This window comes from Convolutriloba macropyga, chromosome 14 (assembly GCF_964194025.1).
Source record: "Convolutriloba macropyga chromosome 14, txConMacr16.3, whole genome shotgun sequence".
NCBI lineage: Eukaryota > Metazoa > Xenacoelomorpha > Acoela > Convolutidae > Convolutriloba > Convolutriloba macropyga.
This window is the reverse complement of record NC_134481.1, coordinates 31,988,295-32,009,615: the sequence shown is the minus strand read 5'-3', so window position 1 is coordinate 32,009,615 and position 21,321 is coordinate 31,988,295. Positions and strand designations below refer to the sequence as shown.

At 34.4% G+C, this 21,321-nt stretch overlaps 1 protein-coding gene across 1 annotated transcript in view; it reads left to right on the top strand.

Annotated features, from left to right (window-relative positions):
* LOC142353474 (uncharacterized) overlaps window positions 1-21,321 on the top strand; it is a 143,067-nt gene that overhangs the window by 81,124 nt on the left and 40,622 nt on the right. Inside the window, exons 5-6 of the mRNA XM_075405727.1 lie at window positions 75-284; window positions 10,626-10,741. Coding sequence (XP_075261842.1) covers window positions 75-284; window positions 10,626-10,741 — 326 coding nt within the window. The remainder of the gene's footprint in view (window positions 1-74; window positions 285-10,625; window positions 10,742-21,321) is intronic.

Genomic DNA, 21,321 nt, shown 5'->3' with positions numbered 1-21,321 from the left:
TAAAATCTGAGAAATGAATACCCACATAAACTTCTTGTTGACATGGTTCCAAAGACTTGTCTGTTTGTATGTAGAAACAGAACACCTCGTCATCACTGAACAACAGCTCAACGTGTCTGAGACACCAGCACTGTTCCAAACTGCAACACCATAACAAATGTAGCAACATCCACCATCACAGGTCATCCAGTTCTTCCTCTTCATCCAGGAACCCACTCCTCCTCTCCACCAAGAGGGCAGGATCCCTCACTCAGATTCTGCCCAACCTATATCTGGGCGATCAGGTACCAACCACCACATGCGCCACTACATTCCTAATTTTCCTAAATTTTGTACCTTAACGTACTATAATAAATCGCTTGTATAAGTTTTAGGATAACCTAAAGTCTTCTAAACGTCATCTAAACTTAGGACAAGAGGACGGAGTCCGAGTTTTAGGACCGAGTCCAAGTTCTTTCAAAATTTCTTTCTGTTGGTGATAAGGTCTCGCTCGATAAGGTCTCGCTCGATAAGGTCTCACTCATCATTAACACCTGCTATTCGAAAATTTCTTTTCGGTCATTTGTCCGTATATTTAAGTACTTCGAAACGATTTATGTTGTCCGCCTCCAAAATAGCCTAAATATTCAATTGTTGTTTTGGTTTTTTTAATAGTCGCCGTCAGTAGCTCAACGGCTTTTATTTAGGCGCTCTCCTTCCATTTCAAGAAAATTGAATTGAAATGGTGTGCCGTCTTTTTAAGACTTGAAAGTAGTATTGAAGAAGTGTCTTTTTGATCAATTTTATTGGAGTGAATTTTGAAGCAGAAAATGAAACGTGCGATAAAATTTGGGTGCTGAAAAGAAAGTGGAACCAAAGAGGGTTTTTGTTCATAACGCTGTTTTAAAATCTGTTTACACTTTTTTGGTTTTTCACGCCAATGTGAAGTCAAATTAGAGTGTTGATTTTGGTCACACTAGAGTAGTAACAGTATAAGGAACAAAAAAGCGAAACTTTTGAAGCGTGTTTTTGATTTTTTTCCAAACTACCTAAATTGAGTGAGGAATCAGTGTTTGAACAAATTTTCGGTTTTTGTCACGTGCCTCAATTTGACTTCTATTTTCAGTATTTTCTCTTTTATGTGCTATTAATATGATAATTAATTGCTCTTAAACGTGTGTGTCTTTTCTGCAAATTTTTCGCTTGACAATTTTGCGCTTTTCTTCTAGAACATTCTCTGACTTCTCAAGTGACTTTTTCACGCTTTCGTTCGTCATTTTTGAGTTCTCTCTAGTGCTAAGAAGTTGCTAATTTAAAATCGCTTGCAGCAAGGAACAATTTAGTGACTCAGCGCAGTGGTTAGTGTGGGTGGCCATGGATCGAGAGGTCAGTGGTTCGAATCCCGGTGGGGTCAAAGTTTTTTGCACCCATAAAGAAAAATTGATCTAGACTAAAGACCATGAAATAAATTGCCTCACCTGTCGTTCAAGAGCAATTCTTCCGACATTTGTCGGTTTATGTTTGTGTTTTAATTGTGCCTCAACGAGCAGCTCATGCGTTATATGACTTTGACAGTATTTGTTGTCATAAAATATTGCTGATATTCTTTTACTTTTCTTTTATTTTTTTATTTTCTCTTGTCTTATCATTTAGAATCATTATTCACAGGTTTCATTGGCAGCCGCTGAGCTTAATTTTTTACTTCGTCGAACAGCAAAATGTTCCGCTTTACCTCATTTTGCCGCGTTTTCAAAATTTTGCGTGAAATCTTTTTGACTTCTCTAGGCTAGTTTCTCTATTCTCTCGTTCTGCTAAAAGTGATTTTGAACATCAGTTGCTCAGCAAAGCAATTCAAATTGGACAGAGTCAGTATAAAAAATTTTAGATGCCCGCTATTTGAACGTCGTTCCTATAAGTCTTAGTTACCATCTCTAATGCTTATTGGTATTGATAGTAGCCCCTGTAGCCTCTCTCTAAAAAACAGAAGTAGTTCAACTACGAAATGTCATCGAAATAAATTGCACTTAAATGTTTTTTTACAAGTTTTTTTTTTCAGTATCTTCTATTCTTTCAATCCCAATCATGCCTATCAGAATCAACGGTGGTTATTTTCCGGCAATCTGCCGGGTATGTTCAGTGTTTTTTTCGTTTTTTGGATGGGATTTTCTAAATGGTTTTCCCAATCCATTCACAGGTCATTCTAGGCATAGTTTTTTGTTTGAACCAAATGTCCATTTCTCGCTAGTGCTTTTTGTTCACTTGCTGTATTTTGACATTGATTTCCTGTTTTTTATCTGATTTTTTTAAGAAATGGGATTCTCAATTCGCTCATAGTCCGTTCTAGGTCTAGTTTTTTGTTTAGTCAATGACAATTCTTTGAATTGTATGTCAGGACTTTTCCTGCTATGTTTTTTAACTCGCTTTACCTTTTGATCACGGTTTTCCTTTTACATAAGTCATGATTTTCACGTTTGATTTTTGACTGACCTCACTCACTTTTTCAACTTAATGGATTTTAAATTCTTTCACGCATTGAATATGGTCAATGTCCAAAGAGCAAAATCTAAAAAGAAAAGAAAAGGTAAAGTCTGGTCATTAAGTCATAGTGCATTAGGTTATCAAAGTTCAATAGAGCGATTGCTAGCTGATATTAGGGTTAAGGTGAATACCATACAGTTTGGAAGCTGAATTAAGTATAGGTTTAGAATCTAAATGAAACTGCACAATGAATTTGAGCAATTTTCGAAACTTATGCAACAGTTCTGTTAATTTCTATCTCTTCTTTTTTCTTTTTCTGTTTTAATCCCAATGTGCGTCTCGCGCGTCAACAGAGGCTATTTTCTGGCAATGAGCTGGCTATGTTTAAATATTTGAGTTCATGGCTAATAGTTTTCTTGACTCTGACACTTTTTGTGAATTTTTATTTTTGCGAGTGTTTTTTTGCTTTTTATGGTCTTATCATTTAATCTCATTACGGACAGATTTCAAGGTTGCTAATATTAATTAAATTTTTTGATTGGATTGTTTTATTGATTAAATTGTTTTGTTTCAAAGCTAAGGTTTCACTACTTTCACAATAAATATTTTTCAAGTTTTTTTTATCACTTTGTTTTCTTTTAGTCCATCAATGGCATGTCTCGTGGGTCACTCAGGAGGCGTATGCATGTTAATCGAAAATTTTTATCTCAATTTCTAGCTAATGTTATCGTTGACTTATGCGCTGAAATAGCTGATGAACATTTTTAAAAAATATTAGATCGTTTTGGTTTTTGCTTGTTTGTTGCACTTATTGCTGTCTTATTACTGAATCGCGTTACTGGCTTGTATCCTTGGTTGCTTATGAGAAATAACTATTGAAATAGTTATTTAAAATCACAGCTTAATTTTTCTGTGAGTTTTGCAGTATTCGTTTCAAAAATAAAATTTATTAATATGTGAGAGTTGTGGTTGTATTATTTTGTCTGATCTCTTTATCTCATTTGTGTCCCATTTTTCATAGAATGCTGATGAGACATAAATAAATCTATGTTTTGCTTGATTTCAAGCCAATGGTTTTTGAAACTTTTTTTATAAAATAGAAGTTGATTTTTTAATTTTTTGCCTGTTTCTCTTTGGTTTGTGGTGCTATCGCTTAGTTACCGAAAATAATGTGTCCTGGGCGTAATTTTGGTCAATTGGTTGGTTTCAGCTTTCAGGTAACCTATTCAATCAATCACTCAATCACATAATCTGATTAATGACAGGTTTCGTTGGTTGTTAATGACACAATATTGAATCTAATTAGTTGCTGTAGTTCATAGCAATCGTTTTGAGGATTTTGATTTCTTTGCAAAACATAATAAACGATTGTTATGTCTCGCATGTTTTTGTTGCTTTTCCCGTGGTCTTTATTTTGGTTTATTAGCCATTTTTTCGCACTGTGTTGTTTTATTCTGTACTCATTTTAAGGATGTTTAGTGTCAATATGTTGATTTTTTTTTTATTGTTTTGTTTCTTAATGTGGCGAATGATTTGTACTTTTTAAACTAATCTCTTTGTCAGTATAACGTTCATTTTTTCTTTTTTTTTAACTGTTTCAATCCCAACCTCGGTCAGCGGTGTCAATGGCGGCTATTTTACTGGAAGTATATATTCAGGCAGAGTTTTGACCTAAAAAAGAGTACAATAGCTGTATGAACCAATTCTTGCTGAGAGGGAGTATTTTTGTTCATGCGCTGCATTTAGTTAACAAATTTTTTTCCAAAATTTTTTGAGAAATTGTGTCATAACGCTAACCGTTTTCAACCTTTATTTTTTAAAGATAGTTTTTTAGAGCGTTATAATGCGTTTGTCGTGTGTTATGAATTGTAGAACCTTTTTTGACGCACCGTTTGCGATTAATTGCTTGTTGGTCGTTCATGTGGTCTTTTTAATGCAATTGTTTGCCATTTGATTTTTCTTACACAAAACGTGATGAACTGGTAGCCCTCAGAGGGCATTAAATGGCCTGACAAATTTCTTAGAGCCTTACGTTTCTAAGTGTACGATTCACCGAAACTCTTCCGACGAGACATTTTTAGGGTGTGAAGGGCAGTGCCTAATCTTAAAAGTTTGACCCCCTCGCCACCGACGACCCCGTACTCGCCATCGACGACCCCGTCCACCCTTTTCCAACCTGGCGTTTTTGTTTCAATTATTATTCATGACATTTTCATTAATTTTTGGTAAATTATGTTAGAATGACAAATCTTAAAGTTCAGTTTGCACTATTTTTTTTTTGCTTTAGATTGCCAAGAAAGTTTTTAATTGCTCTCCTAGAGAAGCAATTATTGTAAACGTGTGTCTTTTTTATGCAAAATATTTGTTGACCGTTTTGACTTTTCGAGTGACTTTTACGCTCTTGGCTTTTTGCGTTTCACGTGATCTAAAATTCTCTCTCAATCACACTTTCAAGCAGCTGGACTCATTTGGCGGCAATTTAATACTAAAAGTCAAATTTTTCTGACTGGATTGCAAAATGATTGATGTATTTTTCTTGAAAGTTTGCGTGGGGCTTTGTTTTGGTAGTCGACAAGCTTTTGATTACTGAGTTTTAGTCTTCCTTCCTGTCTTTGTCCTGATAAATCTGAAATTTGCAATCAATTCAATTCAATGGATTCTCCGAAAAGTTTCTCCAAAAATGGATAAATATCAACTAAACTTCATGAAATAATAATAATAATAATAATAATAATAATAATAATAATAATAATAATAATAATAATAATAATAATAATAATAATAATAATAATAATAATAATGAATTTAACTAAACTTGGTTGCACCAAGCTTAGTACGTCCCTAACGGGGCTTGAATTTGGTTTCCCTCAAACACTGTCCATCCATATGGGTACAATTTGTAATTAAAATTCTTCTTAGCTAAATCAAATAGATATTCTTTGACTTCTTTTTTGAATTTGCGAGGACTTGAATATGGGTTATAGTTAGGCAAATCACGCGCCAGTGACATCGAATTGTTGAAGTTTGTAACTCGTTGGAAAAAATTTGATCGGCAACGCTGGCGATTACATTCGTTTGAGTATAAAAATATTTTCTCGTTTGATCGTGTTTTCGGATGTCCATTCCTTATTTGCCAAAATTGCTCGGCCTCAAGTGGAAGTTTTCTTTTCAAAATTCTGTTCAAAACTACGAGATCCAAAAAGACAAATTGATATGTGATCGGAAGTAAGTTTACTGATCGAAGACAATCATTGTATTCTTTATCAGTAAAATGACTGTTTGATTGTATCCATTTTAAACTTTTTCTCTGAAGCCTTTCCATTTGCCTGACGATAGTTTTACTGGCAAACCAAACATTTGATCCATAAAACAAGATTGATATAATGTAAGTTTTGACTAGGTTGCATTTAACTGACAATTTTGTTTCACTTGGAATTGATCTCTTTAGATAAGCAAGCTTCTGATTGGTTTTTCGTAGAACAAAACTTAAATGATAGTCCCATGACAAATTTTTGGAAAAATATATGCCCAGGTCTTTGAAGTGTATTTCCTGTGAGATGTTTCTATGGCTGGGAAGACGCAAAATTTGCTTGTTTTGATTTTTACGTAAGGAAAATTGCACGTTTTTAAATTTATCGAAATTGAAGTTTAACCGATTCTCCTTGCTCCACACAATAGCATTTTCAATATCTTTTTCCAGCTGCATTTTATTGTCTACAGTGCTGACGATTTTTGTGTCATCCGCGTATAAAAAGCACTCATTGACAATTATTTCGGGTAGGTCATTTATATAAACGGAAAAAAGAAACACAGTGAAAATTGACCCTTGAGGCCCACCGCTGGTGATCGGTCGAAAGTCCGATTTTCCGCAAGATATTACAACTCTCTGTTCTCGATCTGTTAAATATGACGCAAAAAACCTCAAGAAAGCACTATCAAATCCCATTCGACATAATTTTACAAGTATGATGTTATAATTGATGGTGTCAAAGGCTTTTGCTATGTCTAGATACACTGTCATTGGCATTTTGTTGGCTTCAAGTAACTCATACAACCTGTTGCAGTAGACAAGTAATTGAGTGATGGTTGAACGATTTTTCCTAAAACCATGTTGCTCTACGCAAAGCTTTTGTTGCAGAAAGATTGAGAACTGTTTATACACCATACGCTCAAATAGTAGTGACAAGGAGCTAAGCATGGCAATCGGTCGGTAGTTTTTGATATCTAATTTGCTACCACTTTTGAAATGGGGTCGTACATGCACTTTTTTCCACAAACTGGGAAACTCACATTTGCTAACACAGCAACTGAAGATAAACAAAAGTTGATTCGAAATGTACGGTAAAGCAGATTTCAGAAATTTTGGGCTGATTCCATCAGAAGAGTTAGCACCACTACGTATGTTTTTGACTTCCTCGCTCATAGCCGCTTTGCTAAACTGAATGTCATCAAGAAATGTTTCTGGACTTTGATTAAATGGAATAACAACTTCAGTATCGTCTTGAACAAAAACAGAAGCGAAATAATTGTTAAAACAATCTGCAATGCTCTTGTACCCAAAGACTTCTTTTTCCATGTACACCATTTTCTCTGGAAGAGCTGGTTGTTTTGTTATTTGTCTCATCAATTTATATGCATCGTTTGTTGACCAGACCTTGCTTTTTTCAACGAAATTTTTCTTGTCATTATTTAGAGAAATGGATAATTCTTCTCTAAGTCGTGAAATTTTCTCTGCGTTTTGTGTATTTTTTAAAGCTGTTCTGAGTTTATTTTCTAAATGGATACTGTTAGAGGACATGTAAAAAGGTGCATTCGTTCTTCTAGATGTTTTGAGTGGAATTGCAATAGAAGACGCTACTTCTAATTTATGGTAAAAGGAGTCGACAATATTATCAACTGAGTCAAATGAAGACATTGGAAAATTAAAATTGATCGTAAATTCGTTCCAATTAGCTTTGCCAATATTTAAACGTTTCATTTTAGGCAAGGGTTCTTGCTCAGCATATTCAATCGAAATTTCAGCTAACAAATACTTGTCATCTGAGAACGATTTCTCCTCTAATATTTCGCTACACAAATTAGCATTGTTACTCAGAAAAATGTCCAGCGAGCTTGCATGAGATTGCAGTGATGACATATTTAGTTTTTTGAATTCGTTCAAAACTGCTTTTTCGTATGAACAATTACTACTTAAAGTAAGCCAATCTGTGTGAGTGAAGTTAATATCACCATTCAAAAAGAAAGTACAGGATTCAATCGACCTTTGATATTCTTGGACATCTCTGACAATCTCTTGAATGGTTTTGCAGAACAAATTTGCACTGATTCTATATTTGCTGTCAGCTGGGGGATTATAAATGGTGATAATAACGATTGTAACCTCTTTGAAAATGTATAAGCAACAACAAATGAAATCTGAATTTGTTCGCAAAACCTCCATCTTGCATGATAAGGTGTTTCGGTGTGCTATTAAGACGCCCCCGTGAGGTCCATGTTTTCTATCTGATCGCGACTGGACTGAATAAGATTGACTAATTAAGACTTCTTGGTTTTCAATAATTGGGTTTAACCAGGTTTCTGTGAGGCAAACAATAACGGGATTAATAGTTTTTAGGATATCCAACATCACTCGTCTATCCATACTTAATAATGAACGACAATTCAATGATAGTACACGCAAAATTTTACTTGATTGTAGTCAACTGAAATCAGGAGAGTTCGTTAGTAGGCGACTATTTTCTTCTATAGATAAGTTAGTGTCAATCATTTTGTTCCTGAAAAACAGCCTAGCTGATCTAATTTTAATGTCTGAACGGTTGGTATTCATGTTTTGAGCAAGTTTAAATCGATACTCTAGAGCTTGTTTTTCTTTTTCCCACTCATTTTTCGATAAAAACGGTTTGATAAATACATTGTCGGCCTTCAATTTTGAATTTGACATCATCATGATTCTGCAATTCCAAGTGTTTGAAAATTTTACAACCAGCGGTCGCGGACGAGTTTGGGTTGAGCTAAATTTACCCAGACGAAAAATATCTTCAATATTTAATGTCTGGATTCCAACTTTTCGAGCAAGTTCTTCAACTGATTTTTTGTCATGACTGATTCTGTCCAATACGGTCACTAATGTATCGTTTGTTTTTTCTGGTACTCCGAAAACTATGATTTTATTTTCTCGCTCTGATTGACTTGTTAGATCAGCATTCACTCTTAACTTCTCAGTAATCCTTTGAGGTTCATTCTCGTATCGTGAATTTTTAAGCGGCAATTTAATTTCTTTTATGTTGTTGAGCATTTCACTTTTAAATTCAGTAATCTCTTTTTGCAAGTCGTCTCTTATTCCAGCAACGCTCTGTTGGAAATTATGCAAACTTTCTGATTCATTGTTTTGGTGACCTATGACCTTTTTCAGACTTATTTTTTCAATTTTCACAATTCTGAGATTTTTATCTGCTTTATGCTCTCACGACGTCTCTTTTGGAGTTAACTGCGAAGATCAAAAATTTTGATTCTGGTTAAATTGTGAGAAATTATAGCCCGGTCAGTTGTCAGTTTTGTTTAAGTTTATCAGTTTTAGTCCATATTAGAAATTGCTGTTGGAGGTTGGCAGACATTGAATAATATTTTTAATAGCCACCGTCAGCCTCTTGACGCCTATTTTTTAGGCGCTCTCCTTTTTAATTCGCTTTCGATCACGTTTTTCGTTTTTACTTAAGTCACGATTATGACGCTTGACTTCTGACTTACTTCACTCATTGTTTCAACTGATTGAGTTTTTTCACGCATTGAATTACGCAATGTAGTGAATACGGTCAAAGTCAAAAAAGTCAAAGAGCAAAATCAAAAAATGAAAGGAAACAGGATAAGCATATAAAGCCTGTTCATTAAGTCATAGTGCATTAGGCTATCAAAGTTCATTAAAGCGGTTGCTAATTGGCATTAGTATTATGCTTAATAGCGTTCAGTTCAAAAGTCTCATTATGTGTAATTTTAGTATCTAACCAAATATGCAGAATTTGCGCACCAAAAAAAGAATTTGACACTTGGAAAAGTTCGTGAATTTCTATTTCTTGTTTTTTTCTTTTTCTGTTTCAATCCCAATGTGCGTCAAGCGGGTCAACGGCAACTATTTTTTGGCAATTTGCCAGCTATGTTTTCAAACATAATACAAAATCTTTTAATAATACTAATTGCGTTTTTAAGGTTTTACAGTGAGTTTCTCGTTGAATTCAGGAGGAATAAAATTTAGTCTAAAGATTCAGCTGTTTATCATTTTAAATTGGTTTCTTAATGATGTTAAAATTATTTTTTTTTTAGTTTTATGCGTTCTTGAATAATGTCATTGCTGAAACTTTTGTTGTTAGGACAGGAAATAAAATTTTAATGAATTGTTTCAGTTAACTCTAGTGTTTCAGTTTAATCGTCCCGGACAAGAGAATTAACTTCGGCTGCAAGGGCGTGTTGATTGTTCGTGGAATTTAGACAATTCGAGTTTTCCGAAATTCTTCCCGCTGTGGTTTTGGCAAAATTCGTCATGACGCTCACTCCAAATCAATTTTTGTTCATCCATTCAAGCAATCTTTCGACTGAATTGCGAGTGTGACGTCATTTTTTGCACTTATTGGAGGAGTTTGTTTTGTTCACTTGCATGAAATTTTTTGGTCACCCTAGGCTACCACACACCTGATGATTTTTTTTCTCTCAAATTGCTATTTGCTTACTTCAATTGGAAGAGTTGAAGTCAATTTTTCAATTTTATTAGGTCTTATTCTTCGGTCTGTTTTTAGGCTAAAATTTTGCAATTTTTCTGGAAATCTGGCTGCTATGATAGTAATATATGTTATAAACAAGTCTTGCCTTCCTCTTATGGAACATAAAGCTCATCAAAATCCTCTTTGACCTATTTCGGCATTGCAACGCTTCTACGAGTTTGCTTCACTCTGTGTTGGAGCTAGACGGCAAATATGTACTGGAAATTATATCTCATCCTAGAATTTCCCTTTTCGGCGCCCTCTATTGTGAATTAGACTGTTGAGCTCAATTTTTTGACGGTTAGTTTTTGATCAACAGACGCTGCTGTTAATTGATGGATGTGGTGACCTTTAGGTCAGTCGAATTTGCTTCAAGTCAATGTATTATCAACATTTTATCTTTCCTTGTGTTTTTAGGTTGACTCTAGGGACGCCGACTCGCTGAAGAAACATGGGATCAGGGCAATAGTCAATGTCACCCCAGATCTGCCCAACCATTTCGAAAAATGCAGTGATGGTGCATCCTGTTGCATGTTAGTCAGTTTATTGCATAATATCCGAGATTAAGATTCTGTGGTAAAAACTACGTTTTACAGGCTCACAAATGTTTGTATTATGATACCGCCTGGATGCTGTTTTGCACTTTTTGATCAAATATGACTGAATTCTTTTTACTTCCGAGAATTGGTCAATTTTTTTGTTACAAGAAATTGAATTTATGAAATTTCTTGGTATCGAATCATGGTCAGTACCCAAATATACCACCGGAACAAAGACGTCTAGTCTCAAAATTACATGACATTTTTTCCTTTGTTTTCAATGTCTCTCATCCCCTTTTTCTCCGTATTTTATTATTTTCGGTTTTCGTTTCAAGATTGAAGGCTTGCGTTGAAATTGGTTGTACTCCCCTCTCATTGGGTAACACAAACATATACGATATTCACGAAGAAATTTTTCCATCTCATTGGGCCACCTTCCTTATAAATAACACTCTCATTGGGTGAGTTGACAATCTGAATTGATTGAGAGCCTCTTTTGACCCTTAAAATTCGGTCTTCATTTTTCTCATGATATTCCTGACTGAATCCCATAACAGTCGATTTCATGCAATAAGCATTGTTACCGTGGGCGATGAGACTCCTTTAGCCAATCGGCTCTTCGCTAATGACAAACCAGCTGGTTACAGTTTTTGTTATCAGAAAGCAGAGCTATGCGTTTTTCAAGGTCTTCGAACTAATTCTGAAAAACCTCCCAAAAAACTCAAAAGCTAAGAATTAAAATAAATTGCACCCCAATTTTTAGATATATCGGCAGGTATTTATGATTCTCGGCCGTATCTGAAGTATTGGGTTGCAGAGGGAAATTATCATGTCAAAAGCAGTTGGTTGATCTTCAGGTCATCTAGGAAAGAAAATGTCTTCAGTCTGTGAATCGCTCTCAGTAATCAAGTTCTCTTAGCACACCGGTGACAGGTCGGCAGCATAGCAGGCCGATGATATTTTATTTCTAACAGAATTATGTCTCATATCATGTTGCCTCGAACATGACAAGCTACGGCGTGGTCACCAAAGTCACCAATATCGTATACTCAAATTGGTATACCGTAAACTGTTATTGCACTGCTTAAACGTTCGCGTATCTTCGGAAAAACTTAATGAATGACTGAGCGCTCACCAAAAGTAAAGTTCGAGTTAATTAATCAATTACTGGATGTTAGGAGTATAATACCCGGTGTTAGTGGGTATTGTTCAAAAAGTGATTCAAACGAAAGTCCAAAACATATAAGCAAATTTTTACGATATCACACCACTGAACATCATCTCATCACACAAAGTTAATATCAAACGTTAGAGTTCGTTGCATGACGACCAAATTACAACCAAATTAGGCCATTTTAGCATTGTGGGCTTTTCCTTGCGTCACACGAAACTGAACGCCTATGTAGCACTTCACTGCTGCTGTAAACTCACTTTGTATAGGCTGAAGATCTAAGATTGGGATGGGCGTACCAGATAGCCCGGAATCTGATTGTTACAAGAGAACGAGGCAGCAAACAAAACTTTTTTCCCAATTGGACGTCTGATTTTTAGGTCCTTGGACCCTCTCCTAGGTTTGATAATAAGTTTATGCATAATTTCTGGAGTTATCGGAATGTTTTTAATATTTTATGACTCCAGCTTTTGCAATTTTTATTTTATAAAATTTAAATTTTTTTCAAATTTTTGGAAGATTTTTTGGAAAATTATTCAAGTCTTGCAGATGGGTTGCTTGATAAAAGTTCAGAGACAGAAAATGGTTTTGATCCTTTTTTTCACTGCCAAATCTGGAAATTTTTCTATTTAAGTTTGTAATATTTTGAAACTTTTAGTATATCTGTTTTTTTCTATTTGATTTATTTGCCAACAAGGCTAGAAAACTAAAAGTTATAGAGTCGAATCAAGCTAAAGCTAGCCTCACATAAACCGTCGCTAGCTACTGACGAAGCCAACCGCTCGCCGGTCGTTTGAGATCAATTCTCCCGACGTTAGTCGGTTATATTCAAATATGGTAGCCAACGCGGCCCCATCAATATGAAATTATTGAAATGCGTTTTAAAATCGATTGAAATGCGTTTTAAAATGTGGTTGCAACGTTTCAAAATATGGTTGCAAACTTGGCCTCATTATTATGAAAGCGAATGTGGTGTCGATCGAAACGCGTAATTTGAATTGTCGAGGCCTTCTATTGTTATCCAAGTATTGGTTAATTACAGAATTGTAGATTTTGTCCTTTTCCTTTGTTGATTTTGTGGCTGAAGAAATCTCAGGACAGCGTGTGTTTTCTGATTAGTTTTTCAACTTTTTGGCATTCTAAATGTTTTAAAAGCCGCCGTCAGCCTCTCAACGGCTATTATATTGGCGCTCTCCTTTTTTTTTAATGTGCTTTACCTTTTGGCCACTTTTTTCGTTTTACATAAGTCACAATTTTCACATTTGACTTCTGACTAGCTTCACTCAATGTTTAAATTGAATGAATTTTAAATTCTTTTACGCATTCAATTACGTAAAATGGTGAATACTGTCAAAGTCAGGAGATGAAAATCAAAAGAGGCGGTATAAACCGATAAAGCCCGATCATTAAGTTATAGTGCATTAGGTTATCAAAGTTCATTAGATTGGTTGCTAGCGGATATTAGTATTAAGCTTAATAGCTTTGCGTTTAGAGGCTGAGTTAAGTATCTTTTAAGAACCTAACTGAAACTGCACGCTAAATTGGAACCCTTTTTGATACTGAAAAAAAAAACAAACAAAATCAGTTAATTTCTATCTCTTCTTTTTTGTGTTTCAATCCTAATGTGCGTCAACGGCGGCTATTTTTCAGCAATTTGCTGGCTATGTTAGAAACTTTGAGTTGAACGATATATTACAAGAGAATTTTATACAAGCACTAATCTTCAAAAGAGTTTTTTTTAATTCATCATTTTTGTTTTCATTTTTTTAAATGAAGACTGCTCTGTTTTCATGTATAATTTTAAAAATACAATGCTCCAACATCTGTTGCCAAAAAGACAGTTGTTTTGTTTTCAATCGCGGGGAAATGTGAGTTAGGATCCAGATACCAGTCCAATTTATTTGTTTGGCCAATTGTTTGTCGAAATTTTTTCGAAGTCTTTGAAAAGTGAATCAATTTTTGAGGGGTCCTAAAAACTATCAAATATTTTCAGGAAATACCATATATTAGCTTAAACGAATGAAAAATTATTGCACTGAAGAGTTTTTTCAAATTTCATCATTCCAAAGTTATGAGCTATTTGTTAACACTAGAAAGGCGAGGTATATGCTGTTGCAATTTTGGAAGGTATTATTTTTTGAAATCTTTTTGGCTGAATTTTTTCCCCAATACGTTTCGTCAGAATAAGGCTATTTTATAGGTATGGGTAGCGTGTTGTGTTTTACGGTCTAAATTTTTTGACAACTAATTAACGGCATGCCTGCTGAGAAGACGTATGTATCTAAACAGCTTGATTTCTTTCATATTTTTACAATAAGTTTGAATTACTTTGTTATAAGTAGCCACCCTCATCTGCTCAGCGTGCCGTTTTATCGGCCCTATTCTTTTTTTAAAATTCAAAAATTTGAATTGTATTGGTGCGCTCTTTAAGATCTGTTCACTCTTATTTTACCTCTATTTGTCAATGAGAAGTCACATTTGATTTCAGTTACGCTGGAGTAGTAAGAGGAGCATAAGAGCGTATTTTTAGCGCGCGACTTTTTCAAAGTGCAGAGTTTATTATAATGAAGTGAGAAAATGGTGTCTTTTTTCACTATATGACTTCTGTTGTTGTTTTTTGTGAACGAATACTTTTAAATACAGGTTTCCGTAAATACTTTCGTCATTTTTTATTTATTCACACTAATGATTAATATCAATGGCTCTATTAAGATCTGTTTGACTCATTTTAATGATTTGAAGTGAAATTATTTTTTTAGCGACTTTGACACTAACTGTTTTCAATCTATTTTAGTTTTTTCTGTTCTGTCAGTTGCCCTCATTGAGGATAGCTGTCAGTCACTCTTCTGTGAGTCCCCATTTTGATCAAATTAGAGGTTTGAATTCATATCTAACATTCTTCACTGCTTTGACAACACTTGCTTTCAAAAATGTTAGTTGTTTTGGATTCTGCCCCTTTCTTGTGCTTTTTTGTTTACTTCATCTCACTGGTCATAAGTCTAAGTGGATCTAGGTCTTTTAGGCATATTTGTGCTTATCTAGTGTTTTTAATTTCGGAATTTTAAAATCCTTAAATTTCAGAGTTTAATGACTTCAACACGACTTGTTTTCAAAATTTATTAGCGATTTGTTTTTTTTGGAATTTCCGAGTTCTTGCAGTTTTTGTTGTTCTATCACGTGGTCTCAATAATGACAAATCTTTTCTTCCCTCCAAAACGTTTAAGTTGCTTTCATTTAAGTTGATATGCCTTCTATTGGTAGATACTGCAATATTTGTTGAAGAGTTCAAGTTTTAGTCGCGTGTTTTATTGGCTTTGTTGCCGCTTATTTTCATTGATATTTGTCATCAAACGTCGTACTTTTACTTATTTGCAAAAACATTTTTGTTCAAATGTTCTTTTACTTTGTCTGATTTTGCTCAGAGTTAGTGTTTGCTACCTGAACTCGTATTGTGTAAAGGTCATTTGAGATTGGACTTGTTTAGAATAAGGGCCTCTATAACACTATTCTTTTAAAAGAAATTAAACAAATTTGTATTTTTTATTTTTGTAGTGCTTTGCTTACTTTCGTGTGCGTCTTGTTATATGTTTCGTTTGTTTTCGGAGGCTGTTCTTTTAAGGCTTTTAAGGAGGTTGATAGTGTTGTCTTCAGTTGCGTCGATTCTTTGAATTGTATTTCAGGAGTGGTCCTACTATGTTTTTTACTTCGCCGAATTAAAAACTGTTTTGCTCCACTGAAGAAAGCATTTGCTGAGAGAATCAGTTGAAAATGAACGGGGTCATAAAAAGAAACCGGGAATAAAACTGGATAAACCAATAAAGCCCTTTTGCCCTTTTTTATATGCCCGCTACTTGAAATTTGCTCTTATATGTCTTAGTTACCATCTCTAGTGCTTTTCGGTGTTGACATACGCCCTGTATTCCCTCATTGAGAAACAGAAGCTTGTCCAGCTACGAAATGACATCAAAATAGTTCGTAATTAAAAACTATTTTTGTACAAAAATCATTTTCTGGTCGTTGACTGACAGTCCTGGTTATGGGAATCAATGGTGGGTATCTTCCGTCAAATGTGCTTTTACTTATTTTCAATGACATTTTTCATCAAATGTTCTTTTACTTTGTCAGCAATGATTTTGCTCAGATTTGAATTTGCTGCCTGAACTCGCATCGTATAAAAGTCATTTGAGATAGACGTTGTTGGGAATAAGAACATCTATAGCACTATTCTTTTGAAAGAATTGAAACAATTTTATTTTCTATCTTTGCAGTGCTTTGTTTACTTTTGTGTACCTTTTATTTGTTTTTATGCTGTTCTTTTAAGGCTGTTATGAAGGCTGATAGTGTTGTCTTCAGTTGTGAAATTGAAAATTAGTCTGCAGTCTAAATGAACGGCGTAGTCATGAAATTGAAGAAGAATAAAAAGGGGATAAACCCATAAGGCCCCATTTTATATGCCCAGTTCTTGAAATTTGTTCTTATATGTTTCAATTACCATCTCTAGTGCTGTTCGGTATTAATATTAGCGCCTGTATCACATCATTGAGAAACAATAGTTCGTTCATTAAAACTATTTTTGTGCAAAAATATTTTCTGTTCGTTGAATGAGAGTCGGGGTTATGGAAATCATTGGCGGCTGATTTTCCGTCAATCTGCGCGGTGTTTAGATATCATTTCACAGATGGAATCTGAGGTGACAAAAGGGGACAGGAAGTTAAAGTATGCAGGCTCATTCAATTACAGTAGAAAAAACATTTTTGAGGGAAAAACATTTTATCAGCCGTTATTTCAAGAACCTAAGTTAAATACAGCTTTGTGGTTAATCTGATTCGTCGTGTTCTATATAACGTCGTGAGATAAAGTCGTGTTCTAATAATAACATGTTGCAGCTGAAGTTTTGGTTTCCCCCGTTTTCCCTTATCAAATTAAATTTATCAGACGAGTAAAATTCTGTCTGTTCCGAGAGAAAAACGTTTACAATGCTGTTTCATTAACTTTTCATTATGTTGAGACTTTTTTTGTCTCTCATGATTTCTGTTTTGTTTTTTAATTTTTTTGTTAAATTCACATCGGTTAACCCGGCATTGTATCTCATTGAGTTACCCAACTTCAGGAGGTACAATTAGTAGTCGTGTCGGCAATTCATTTTTTATTGAGCTCCTGTTTTAACTAAGAAAGATCTCTCTTAGAATATTTTCGATCATTTTGAACTTCGATACATTTTGAAGTCACATTTGATTTCAGTTACGCTGGAGTAGTAAGAGGAGCATAAGAGCGTAGTTTTAGCGCGCGACTTTTTCAAAGTGCAGAGTTTATTATAATGAAGTGAGAAAATGGTGTCTTTTTTCACTATATGACTTCTGTTGTTGTTTTTTGTGAACGAATACTTTTAAATACAGGTTTCCGTAAATACTTTCGTCATTTTTTATTTATTCACACTAATGATTAATATCAATGGCTCTATTAAGATCTGTTTGACTCATTTTAATGATTTGAAGTGAAATTATTTTTTTAGCGACTTTGACACTAACTGTTTTCAATCTATTTTAGTTTTTTCTGTTCTGTCAGTTGCCCTCATTGAGGATAGCTGTCACTCACTCTTCTGTGAGTCCCCATTTTGATCAAATTAGAGGTTTGAATTCATATCTAACATTCTTCACTGCTTTGACAACACTTGCTTTCAAAAATGTTAGTTGTTTTGGATTCTGCCCCTTTCTTGTGCTTTTTTGTTTACTTCATCTCACTGGTCATAAGTCTAAGTGGATCTAGGTCTTTTAGGCATATTTGTGCTTATCTAGTGTTTTTAATTTCGGAATTTTAAAATCCTTAAATTTCAGAGTTTAATGACTTCAACACGACTTGTTTTCAAAATTTATTAGCGATTTGTTTTTTTTGGAATTTCCGAGTTCTTGCAGTTTTTGTTGTTCTATCACGTGGTCTCAATAATGACAAATCTTTTCTTCCCTCCAAAACGTTTAAGTTGCTTTCATTTAAGTTGATATGCCTTCTATTGGTAGATACTGCAATATTTGTTGAAGAGTTCAAGTTTTAGTCGCGTGTTTTATTGGCTTTGTTGCCGCTTATTTTCATTGATATTTGTCATCAAACGTCGTACTTTTACTTATTTGCAAAAACATTTTTGTTCAAATGTTCTTTTACTTTGTCTGATTTTGCTCAGAGTTAGTGTTTGCTACCTGAACTCGTATTGTGTAAAGGTCATTTGAGATTGGACTTGTTTAGAATAAGGGCCTCTATAACACTATTCTTTTAAAAGAAATTAAACAAATTTGTATTTTTTATTTTTGTAGTGCTTTGCTTACTTTCGTGTGCGTCTTGTTATATGTTTCGTTTGTTTTCGGAGGCTGTTCTTTTAAGGCTTTTAAGGAGGTTGATAGTGTTGTCTTCAGTTGCGTCGATTCTTTGAATTGTATTTCAGGAGTGGTCCTACTATGTTTTTTACTTCGCCGAATTAAAAACTGTTTTGCTCCACTGAAGAAAGCATTTGCTGAGAGAATCAGTTGAAAATGAACGGGGTCATAAAAAGAAACCGGGAATAAAACTGGATAAACCAATAAAGCCCTTTTGCCCTTTTTTATATGCCCGCTACTTGAAATTTGCTCTTATATGTCTTATCTCTAGTGCTTTTCGGTGTTGACATACGCCCTGTATTCCCTCATTGAGAAACAGAAGCTTGTCCAGCTACGAAATGACATCAAAATAGTTCGTAATTAAAAACTATTTTTGTACAAAAATCATTTTCCGGTCGTTGACTGACAGTCCTGGTTATGGGAATCAATGGTGGGTATCTTCCGTCAAATGTGCTTTTACTTATTTTCAATGACATTTTTCATCAAATGTTCTTTTACTTTGTCAGCAATGATTTTGCTCAGATTTGAATTTGCTGCCTGAACTCGCATCGTATAAAAGTCATTTGAGATAGACGTTGTTGGGAATAAGAACATCTATAGCACTATTCTTTTGAAAGAATTGAAACAATTTTATTTTCTATCTTTGCAGTGCTTTGTTTACTTTTGTGTACCTTTTATTTGTTTTTATGCTGTTCTTTTAAGGCTGTTATGAAGGCTGATAGTGTTGTCTTCAGTTGTGAAATTGAAAATTAGTCTGCAGTCTAAATGAACGGAGTAGTCATGAAATTGAAGAAGAATAAAAAGGGGATAAACCCATAAGGCCCCATTTTATATGCCCGGTTCTTGAAATTTGTTCTTATATGTTTCAATTACCATCTCTAGTGCTGTTCGGTATTAATATTAGCGCCTTTATCACATCATTGAGAAACAATAGTTCGTTCTTTAAAACTATTTTTGTGCAAAAATATTTTCTGTTCGTTGAATGAGAGTCGGGGTTATGGAAATCATTGGCGGCTGATTTTCCGTCAATCTGCGCGGTGTTTAGATATCATTTCACAGATGGAATCTGAGGTGACAAAAGGGGACAGGAAGTTAAAGTATGCAGGCTCATTCAATTACAGTAGAAAAAACATTTTTGAGGGAAAAACATTTTATCAGCCGTTATTTCAAAAACCTAAGTTAAATACAGCTTTGTGGTTAATCTGATTCGTCGTGTTCTATATAACGTCGTGAGATAAAGTCGTGTTCTAGTAATAACATGTTGCAGCTGAAGTTTTGGTTTCCCCCGTTTTCCCTTATCAAATTAAATTTATCAGACGAGTAAAATTCTGTCTGTTCCGAGAGAAAAACGTTTACAATGCTGTTTCATTAACTTTTCATTATGTTGAGACTTTTTTTGTCTCTCATGATTTCTGTTTTGTTTTTTAATTTTTTTGTTAAATTCACATCGGTTAACCCGGCATTGTATCTCATTGAGTTACCCAACTTCAGGAGGTACAATTAGTAGTCGTGTCGGCAATTCATTTTTTATTGAGCTCCTGTTTTAACTAAGAAAGATCTCTCTTAGAATATTTTCGATCATTTTGAACTTCGATACGTGATTTAGAATAACTACTAGAACACGAAGGTAATATGCCAAGGGGTTGTTTTTTCCAGGTCTTGAAAAAGGTCTTAACGGCATAATTCAAGGGCGAAAACACCCGAATTCTGAATTGTGGGTCATGGTAATACAATCTGTTATTGTAACTTGCTCTAACAAAGCTTCATGAAGTTATCGTAATCATATGTAGCTTTTTACTACTCAAACTCGAGTATTATTGGAGCGTCTTTTTTAATAGCCGCAAAGCGTTAGCTGAGGCTATTACTGGCCTTCTCTTGGTTTTTTACTGTTCAAAGAATTTGAATTGTATTGGGGCGCTGTCTTTCTTTTTTTAAGACCTGTTCACACATTTTCATGATTTTTGAAGTCAAATTGGAGTAGTGATTTTGGTCACACCGAAACAGGAAGTAGAGCAAAAAAGCGAGTGGTTTTGTGGCGTGAAATTTTTTTGCTCTAAATTTAAAGTAGAGTGAGAAAATAGTGTTTGAACAAAAATTCGTTTTCTCGCTAGTGGTTTTTTGTTCACATGCGGCAATTTCACCTTGATTTTTACTGTTTTTTTCTCGATTTTTTGGATCGGATTTTTTTCTCAATGGTCTTCCCAATCCATTCATAGTCCGTTCCAGGTCCAGTTTTCTGTTTAGTCAATGAAAAATCTTTGAATTGTACGTCAGGACTTGTCCTGCTATGTTTTTTTATTTCGTCGTCAAGATTTTTGTTACAACCATATGACGTCACAACCACTTCAAATCTGCTTTTGTTCATTCGTTCATGCAATTTCAACTGAATTGCGTGCGTGACGTCATTTTTTGCTCTTAGTTGAGCTAGTTTTTTGTTCATTCGCGTGATTAATTTTTTGGTCACACGTGACTTACCTCACTCTTAAAAATGACTTCCTCACTCTGAAATTGACTTTTCTTTGCTTTAATTCAAAGAGAAGGTCAAATGGATGCGTGTCATTTTATTTGAAGGTTATTTAAAAGCAGCTTATAGAAACAGCAATGAGTTATTCAGATTCAAAATTTAACATCTCAGCCCTTAATGAAAAGAATAAGTTTCTTTTTTGGTCTGTCTTTTTTACCTTCTTTTTGAGACGACAGAATTATGAAGCTATTGTGGCTATTTTCGGGCAATTTGCCAGCTATGTTATAAATTAATTTGTTTAAGTATATCTGATATGAAAACGTAAGAGGTTAAAATTATTCTTTTAAAATGTTATGGTAATGTTAACGCGTTTTATCACGTTCTGGTTCAGTTATTTACTTCAGTTGGACCGAGTAGCAACCATATTGTCAAAATAGCAAAAATTTGAGAAATCATCAGTTAATATGGACAGATTTGTTTTAATTTTTGGTTTAAATTTTAAGCTATTTTACCTTTTCAGGAATACATAAGTCACAATTCAGCAAATTTACGCGATTACGGTCAAATTCAGAAA